General features: G+C 31.4%; 1 protein-coding gene and 1 long non-coding RNA gene across 2 annotated transcripts; both read right to left on the bottom strand.

Moving 5' to 3' along the window:
• Positions 1–2,533: 2,533 nt before the first annotated feature.
• LOC139087531 (uncharacterized) lies at positions 2,534–3,276 on the bottom strand. The gene is made up of 2 exons (XR_011544142.1): positions 2,963–3,276; positions 2,534–2,817 (listed from the first exon to the last, which is right to left on the bottom strand). It is a non-coding gene; the product is annotated as an uncharacterized lncRNA (long non-coding RNA).
• A 2,354-nt stretch (positions 3,277–5,630) lies between these two features.
• LOC139087528 (leucine-rich repeat-containing protein 15-like) lies at positions 5,631–7,575 on the bottom strand. The gene is made up of 2 exons (XM_070636363.1): positions 6,575–7,575; positions 5,631–6,004 (listed from the first exon to the last, which is right to left on the bottom strand). The coding sequence occupies exons 1-2, from the start codon at positions 7,557–7,559 to the stop codon at positions 5,751–5,753; spliced, it is 1,239 nt and encodes a 412-aa protein (XP_070492464.1). The 5' UTR covers positions 7,560–7,575; the 3' UTR covers positions 5,631–5,750.
• Between the last annotated feature and the right edge of the window lie 829 nt (positions 7,576–8,404).

The raw sequence follows: 8,404 nt of genomic DNA, 5'->3' as shown, positions 1-8,404 counted from the left end.
ATCGAAGGGAGTCGTGCATAAAACTAAGGTAAAAAGTACTCAACAATTTACACATACACATAACACATTCTTGTTACTTTTGTGGTAAAAAAAAGAACCGAACCATTTAGGTATCACTATATCACCCCAGGTGTTCTTTTATGATCTGTCTTGTGCCTGCAAACCATCATAAAATGCAAAAATGTGTAATCAACATCAACATCAAAATCATTTTTTTTTCGTTCCTTCTCTTCGCTGAGCAGTTTGTGCTGTAACACCTTTTTGTGGTAAATGGACTTTATTGTACATTCGTTTCCTTATGCTTGACTAACTTTTTTTTCTCTCTCTGCTTCCTCCTGTTTATGATGCTTTTATTGTTGAGATAAATTATTCATGATGTCGTTAAATACATTTCTATTTATTATAAATGATGATAAAAATCAGTAAGTTGAATGTGACTTGCAAACTGTCAAAGTCATATTAAATGTTGTTGGTTTAGAATTTTATTCTATTTTTTTTTGTGTGTGTTTGTTGGTGTGTTTTGGATGATGAGATGGAGAGTTGGATGAGTAGTAATGTGGTGATGGCAATGGTGATGCAGTAAGGCTAATTTTGAGGTTATATTGTTAAAAGTTTTGTAAAATTTAGCAGTTAGCTGCAAAACAAGTTACAGATTATGTGGAGATGGTCTAAAAATGATGTAGATTTACACAAGACTAACCTGTAGATTTGAGTCAGCTGATAAGCCAGAAATTGCAAAAGTCTAAGAAAACTGAAGACCCCGAAATGTTAAAGGGGAGGTTTTGACCCCTAAACACCAACAACCCTCACAATCTCTAAATAAGTCCCTGTGGCTTGAGGAAAGGCTGAAATCGAGGTTTCAAATATAAAAATGAGTAAATTTCAAGTCAGTTTGCAAGGATTTCTCAGGCGTCGAAATTCAAGACATCTAATTACTCTCTACATGTCTATCCATTGATAGATTGAATAATCCATGAGATCATCCATTGCCTAAGCTCCAGAATTGTCTAAATTGCCGCTGTAGCCAGGAACAGATGCCTTATGTATGCCCTACAATTCACACTTGATCAACAGGAATTAATCATCATCATTTCCTAATATGACACCAGACCTTACCTTCTTCCTCGTTTCCTCTCAGTTGGAACCTCATAACAATACACTCAGACCTCCTCCCAGCCATACAAAACAACAGAAACCCACACAACCAATTTATTTATATCATATTCCAAGATAAATATGCTCATGACAATTGAAAGAAGTTGATGAAGAATAATAAGCATTAAGTACAAACAAACAATATTGATATTGATATCCTCAAATGTCAATAATTCACAATACATTACCGTCGATTTGTCAAATGGAAAAAAAATAAGGAAATACAAATGAAGAGGATGAGTAAGTTAAGTATAAAAGTGGAACTGATTGACTGTTGATTTGATATCATTTTGTTGATGGATTGGTGATAGTTTGTGGTTTGTGGGGATGTTAGTGATTGTGGGGTAAGGAGCAAAGTGGTTAGAAAGTCGGACTACTGAATTTAAGGATCCAGGATCGATCCCTTGGATTCTGGTGCCTTTTCGCTGTTTCTAGTCGCACCAACTCGATATATGAATTTGCGACACATAAATTGTGGCTAGGTACATTGCATTGGCTATACCCTGGGCCATACAGCTGCACTCATGTTAGTTTGACTCCCCTCCTTAACCTCTCCCTTACAAGCTCCTCTATTGCACCCCTAAAACTACTAAAAATTCATTCAAATTTTATTCAATTTTAAAAAGTCATTCAAGAATCAGCAAAATAACTGAATACTCAACAAGATTCACTCGGTAGGAGTGGCATCAATTTCAATAAATTTCTTCAATTCCTTCTTCAATCCACCACACATTAAGAAAATCAATAAATTGCATCAAATCCGCCACAAAAGTTCTTTTCCCTATCAACCAAAAAAATATTTCAAATTCAAATAAATTGCATTCGTTTTTTGAGTCCAACCTTTTTCATGTTTGGTGAATTTTGTTCCATAAATTGATTCTTAGAAATTGTGAAACAGTTCTGTCATGTGCAGTCGCATTGGATTCTCAAAAAATAGTTACAGTTAGTTCTTCATCAGCAAATTTTTTTTCGAGTGCCAATTTTGATTTTCCACGCAGCATCATTAAATGACAATCAGGCAATGGATGAGTCTTTTCTATTCAATTCCGTGACGCATTGAAGAGTTTTGTTGTTGTTTGTGAGGAAAAATCGCAGCAGCTGCTTTAATTTACGCATTTATGATTTTTGGAAGCAATTTTAATTATTTTTCGATCGATGAGTACCTTGTGTGTATGTATTGATGCTGTGATCTTTTGTGTGTAATTGGTAAATGAGAATAAAATATGATTTAAGGTTTGTCATAAAGTGATGGATGTGAAAGAAAGAATATGGGTTAGTATGTTTTATTAAATGTAGTTATTTCGTATAAAAATAATCTATTGGGAGCGTACGGAACGTATGTAACGCAAAAAATAGTGTTTTGGACCATATCAACTCATTATTTGTATATCCATTGAAGTATAAATGTTTTTTATTGAATATAAATAAGTAATACAATTATAAAAATATTAAATTTTTTTACATGCATGCACACGGACGATTTGACAACTCATCAACCTTTCTTCGCAACTCGTCTAATGTGTATAAAATTGAACTGATCACTTCATTTTCCAGTTTGCAAACTCGTTCATCTAAATTTTCATTTAAACATTCAACAGGCACTGTTGTTCGTGATTTGGGCTGTTGCAGTAGAAGCAATTGATGTTACTGTTGGTGTTGTTTCTATTAAAAGAAATAAAAATCTTTAAATAGAATATTCGAAAGTCCCTCCAATATAATACAAGGGAAAGACACTTTCAATGCTCTTTGTTGGAGCATGGTTAAAGTAAATAAGTAAGTAATATGTCTAAATATAATAAAAACTTACCAGCCATAATTTTTTCATAGTTTTCGATACACTGATTTAGTAATAATTTCATTGTATACTTTGATAACGTCGTGTCGGAAATATACTCATTTGCGCAGGTATTATATGTCATATTCAAGTATGCAACTCCAGTTTTAGAAAAGAAAGCATCGTCAATAGCTTCAATTTGATTAATATCTAATCGTACATTTTTTAAATTTGGCAAATCTCCAAATGTGTCGGAATTTATAATTTTTAATCTATTATAATACAAACTTAATGTTCCTAAATTCTTTAAATTACTGAAAGTGCGCGGTAAGAGGTAAGCGATTTTATTGGTATTTTTTCAATTAAATTGTATTCCAGATATAAATTTTTTAAATTTAAAAGAGGTGCAAACCATTGACCATCAAGAAATGTTAAACGATTATTGCTCAAGTATAAAGTTTCTAATAAATCTAATGTTTTAAAAATATGTTCCGGCAAATCTTCAAGTTTATTTTGATTCAAATATATTATTTTTAATTGTTTTAATGTTTCAAAAATATTTTCCGGTAGACTATTTAGCTTATTATAGTTTAAAGATAATGTTTTTAATGATTGCAAAGATTTAAAAATATTTTCAGGTAATTTTTCTAACTTATTATAAGCCAATGATAGATATTGCAATAGTTCCAACGATTTAAAAATATTTTCAGGCAAATCTTCAAGCTCATTTTGGTATAAATTTAAAGTATTTAGAGAACTTAAAGGCTCAAATATATTTTCCGGTAAATTAGTTAGATTATTTTGGTACAAGTGTAGCAATTTCAAATTAGTTAAATTATAAAAGAAATTCTCGGACCAAGTGCTGAATTTATTGTTACATAAATTTAATTCATGAAGTTTAATATTGGCGCTAAATGGTTTTTCATCAATGCCGGTAATTTTGTTGCCACAAAGATTTAGATATTCTAAAGTTTTGCATTTTTCTAAAGGATTTTCGATTCCAAAAATTAAAATATTATTAATTCCAAGTCCAACCAATTCCATTTTAGTGAGATTTGTGAACCGTTCACAGAGGATCGAGGGAATTATCGGTGAATACCAATTAGTATTTGAATATTTAGTAATTATTTTTATATTACTAGTCGTGGATGTACCATTAATTGTATAAAAATTGTTAAGTCCTCTTGGATTATAAATTTCCATTCGACAAGTATTTGAAGAATATTCATTACACGATAGCACTTCATTTTGACTAATAACCACAGTAAAATTTAATAAAACAGCAAAACACAACAAAAATACTTTCGAACACATTCTGCTTTGAAACTGAACTAAACTCCTCTTGAATTTGAAATGTTTTACATTTTTATAATTTCTCCTTTTTTATACATTTTACTTATGCTAATCTTTTGGTGATAATCTTTTAATTATCGTATTGCATTTTAAATAAGGCTTAACAACAAGTGTTTAACATTAATTGATTACACGCGCTTTAAAAAGGAAAATGTCATCGAAAAATATGCCAACAAAAACAAAGTAATTAAAAGTAAGTGTATTTTCAAATAATAACGCAAATTATATTAAGATAACTTAATTGTATGGTCGATAATATTGAAAAGTATACGACGTAGAAAAAGATTTTATCAATTCTGGTATAAGTTTGCAAATGACAACATATTACAAGGATGTCAAAAGAATTCATGAAAGGAAGCTGTTGACTGAGACTGTCCAGCATTTTGTATTAGGAATTGGTAATCCTAAGCCAGCGGTAGAGCTATTTTCAGGCGGTATCTAAGGGAAGCCATGAATCACAATTGATCTGTACGTCTAGCGAAGTAATTAAGTACTTTTCTGAATGATAAAATCAATATTTTATCTTATCAAAATTTAATTATTAGGGGCATTTGAATTATTGAGCAACAATAAATAATTTTATTCAATTAGTATCTTATCAGCATTTTATTTATTTTGTGATATCTCAAGTATGTCCAATTTTAGAAGAGAATCACCTGTTTCTGATCCTATGAACAGAAATCCCTGATCCTCAAATCGCGACTCGTCATCTTTAACATAATCTTCACTTTCTATCTAAAAGCATTACATAATAAAATAATTGAATAATAGATAAAATTGAGAAAAATTTCTCAATAAATTCATTAAGCTTTTTAACTGTCCATGGGTCTCATTACTCGATAACATGGAACTTTTAGAAGTTTTTCCTCTCAACTAAACAATTATGTCAAAATCATTTACATAAATACTAAGAAGATGCATTCAAATTATTCAGTTTAGATTAAACACTCGATCTATTGACATCTACTCAAATATTAGACTACAATTAGAACAGATTAGTCAAAATATATAAGCTTAAAAAGTCTAATAAAATGAAATTTTTGTATGTGACGATTTTAATACTTTTATTAAAATGCTTAAATTGTAAGTTTAGACAAGAAATTAGAAAAACTGTTCATGCAACTTTATGTATTTTTTTAAAAAAATTATTTAACAAAATTTTAATTATTATAGACAATTGTGCGAAACCTAGGGAGCTTATAGAAGATCAGCTTACAGTTACGTACCCATCACAACAAAAATTATCTTTCTGTACACCTGGAACAAGATTCAAACAAGGATGTAGCTGGTGCTTCTGTACTTCAACTGGAAGAGGAATATGTGCCAAGAAAGGCTGTCAAAAATGAAGTTTGTTAATTTTTTAATAAATTTATTGATCACAATGTTATTTTATGTATGATTAAAAAATGATTTTTAGCAACAATAAGCCTCAAATAATTATGATTTTATTAATATACAGCAAATCAACTTATAAACAGGAACATGGCCGATTTCTCAATTCATCAATTTGACTTTGCATATTTTCTAATAATGATGCAAATGCTTTATTCTGATCTTCCAATTCCTGGTTTTGTTTTGCTAGATCTTCAACACTCTCGATCAATTTCTCATTTTTATCTTCCAGCGCACAGACTCTTGCATCAATATTTCCACCTATACAATTTGGTGGCAAATTTGGGTTAGATGTTGTTGATGTTATGGCACTTATTGTTGTTGTCGTCTCTGGAAATAAAATTAAATAATTAAGAAAAATTAAAATTCGTTATTTAGAAAATTTAAATCAGATCATAAGCCTTAAAAAAGCCACTGACTACTTGATTGTCTGTCGTTAAAGCTTAAAACAGCAATTCTAAGATTGAATTTAAGAGATATAAATTGGCGATTGGTAAGCACCGTAACACACAAATAGAACCATATTTTGGGCACCATAGTGCTATTTACTGTAGCATGAAAGTATGATCGTTGTCTATAAATAACACAAGACAGCAAAATAACTAGTTAAAGGCACCATACAAGATCTGACTACAAATGCAAACTATACATGCAGATCTGACTACATACTACTTATTGGACCAGCACAATACTGAGCATGTATCTCGGATGAATTTAGTCCAGTGGTGGGCAATTTTTTACTTTCACACTCTTACGCTTTATTTGTAAGAACCGACCAAAACCGCACACGACAAGTTCATGGCATTTCCAAACATTTTTGCTAAATCACAGGATGCCCACCACTGGTCTTATCACTCTAAACTATACTAGTTATCTAAATTAAATAACAAATCTACTTACGTCCCATCAAATCCACATAATTTGCAAAGCATTCAGCTAAGATGATCCTCATTGAGTACCTCGTAGCTGAATTATCAGTAATTGTCTCATTTACACAGTAATTATTATTTAATGCGAACTGTATTGCCCCAGTATTGTCGATAAGGTCCTGATCTATAGCATCAAGTTGACAATTGATCAATGAAAAGTATTTTAATTTTGGCAAGTATCCAAATGGATCAGAATGGAGTATCGTAAGGTTATTGTGTGACAATGTTATCGTCTCTAAGTCAGTCAGTTCACGGAAGATGTCAGTTGGAAGGTCAACGATCTTATTGCTTTCTAGATAAAGACTTTTTAAGCTAATAAGTGTGTCAAACCATTTGTAGTTTAGGTCTACAATTAAGTTTTCTTGTAGATTAAGGACTTGGAGTCTTTTAAGGTATCTGAATAGATTTGTGGGCAGAGTTTCAAACTTATTTTTATGGAGATAGAGCCTCTCTAGGTTTATCAAGCTGTTGAAGACATTTTCAGGCAATGTAGTCAAACCGAGGTTCCACAAACGCAGGTCTAGTAAGCCAGTATTGGAAGTGAATGACCGGTAATCAATTTCATCGATATTATCATTGCAGATCTCGATATAATTCGTATAAGTACAGTAAGTGAAGGAACTTCTATTCTCAATTAGAATATTTTTAATTCCGATATTATTCATGGATATTTTTTGGACATTTCTAAACCTATCACAAATTATCGAGGGGATATTAGGAGACAAGGAACCAGCGACACTAGCAACACTAAGCACTAAATTGTCATTTTTTCCTGACAAGTGATTTCCGGTGATTGTTGCGAAGTTGTTGAGTCCTCTGGTATTGTTAAGCTTAAGATTGCATGTGTAGACACTACTGACTGTTGCGTATGTGCATGTTAAGGTTTCACCTTGACCGAAAATTGCGTGAAAATTTGCAAAAATCACAAAAATCACTAAAATTCTTTTAGAATACATTTTATTATGCTGCAGATTAATTTAGACTAAATGAAAGTCAAGAACAATCAATTGATTATATACAAACATTTTGAAGTGTTTATTTCCTTAGCTGCTGTGACTTCATATCCTTTATTTATTTTTTTCACAAAAATTTCATTATCTTAATAGGGCAATTGCACAAAATTCACACGAAAAATACAATTTATAATCGAGGAAATGGACTTAAGTAGTCGTAAAGATAACAATGTCAAGGCAGCTGATGATTAAGCTTGCTAGATTATGTAAGAACAATATCACATAAGATAGCGACTATCAGCAGAAAATACCGGTTTTTAAAATTACTCTACAATCAAATTAGATAGACTGACTATCTCAGCACCTTATGCACATGTACATGTACGATTTGTCAGCACAGTAACCTGATCTTGTAGCTGCTTAAGTTTATCATGGAACGCCCTATTTTGATTCTTTAAAATCACAATTTGATTTATGAAGCTTTCAAAATTTGATGTAAATTGTTGAATCTTATCTTCTAGTTTGCAGATTCTTGTACTTGTATCTCCACCGATGCATCCTGGAGGTAAAGTTGTTGTGGGAACTGTTGTTATTGGGTTCATTGTTGTTGTTGTTTCTGGTGAAATAAATTTGAATTTTTTAATTTTCCTTATAAATCTTAATAAAATCTAAAAACCGGACATCGAATTCGACTCGAATTTCGTATCGGAGTCACAAGCTACACAAATGATGAAGGGTCGGCCACAGAACGTTAAAGGCTTCGCTAAAGCTATTTTATTAATACAAAACGGAAGCTGCTTGTTTTTCGCAGCCATATTGACACTAAACGATGACTGCTTCCATTTGGT

Source organism: Chironomus tepperi, unplaced genomic scaffold (genome assembly GCF_022539635.2).
Source record: "Chironomus tepperi strain 1889 unplaced genomic scaffold, CSIRO-AGI_Ctep_v1 contig_124, whole genome shotgun sequence".
NCBI classification, from domain to species: Eukaryota; Metazoa; Arthropoda; class Insecta; order Diptera; family Chironomidae; genus Chironomus; species Chironomus tepperi.
The sequence above is the reverse complement of the archived record's forward strand: the minus strand, read 5'-3'. Positions and strand labels throughout refer to the sequence as shown.

What these genes read in the sequence shown, in the direction of transcription:
- LOC139087528 (XM_070636363.1), bottom strand. Translation starts at nt 7,559, where the DNA reads ATGTATTCTAAAAGAATTTTAGTGATTTTTGTGATTTTTGCAAATTTT. An exon ending in TTATGTGGATTTGATGGGAC is followed by an intron (nt 6,005 to 6,574) that starts GTAAGTAGATTT and finishes TTTTATTTCCAG; the next exon opens with AGACGACAACAACAATAAGT.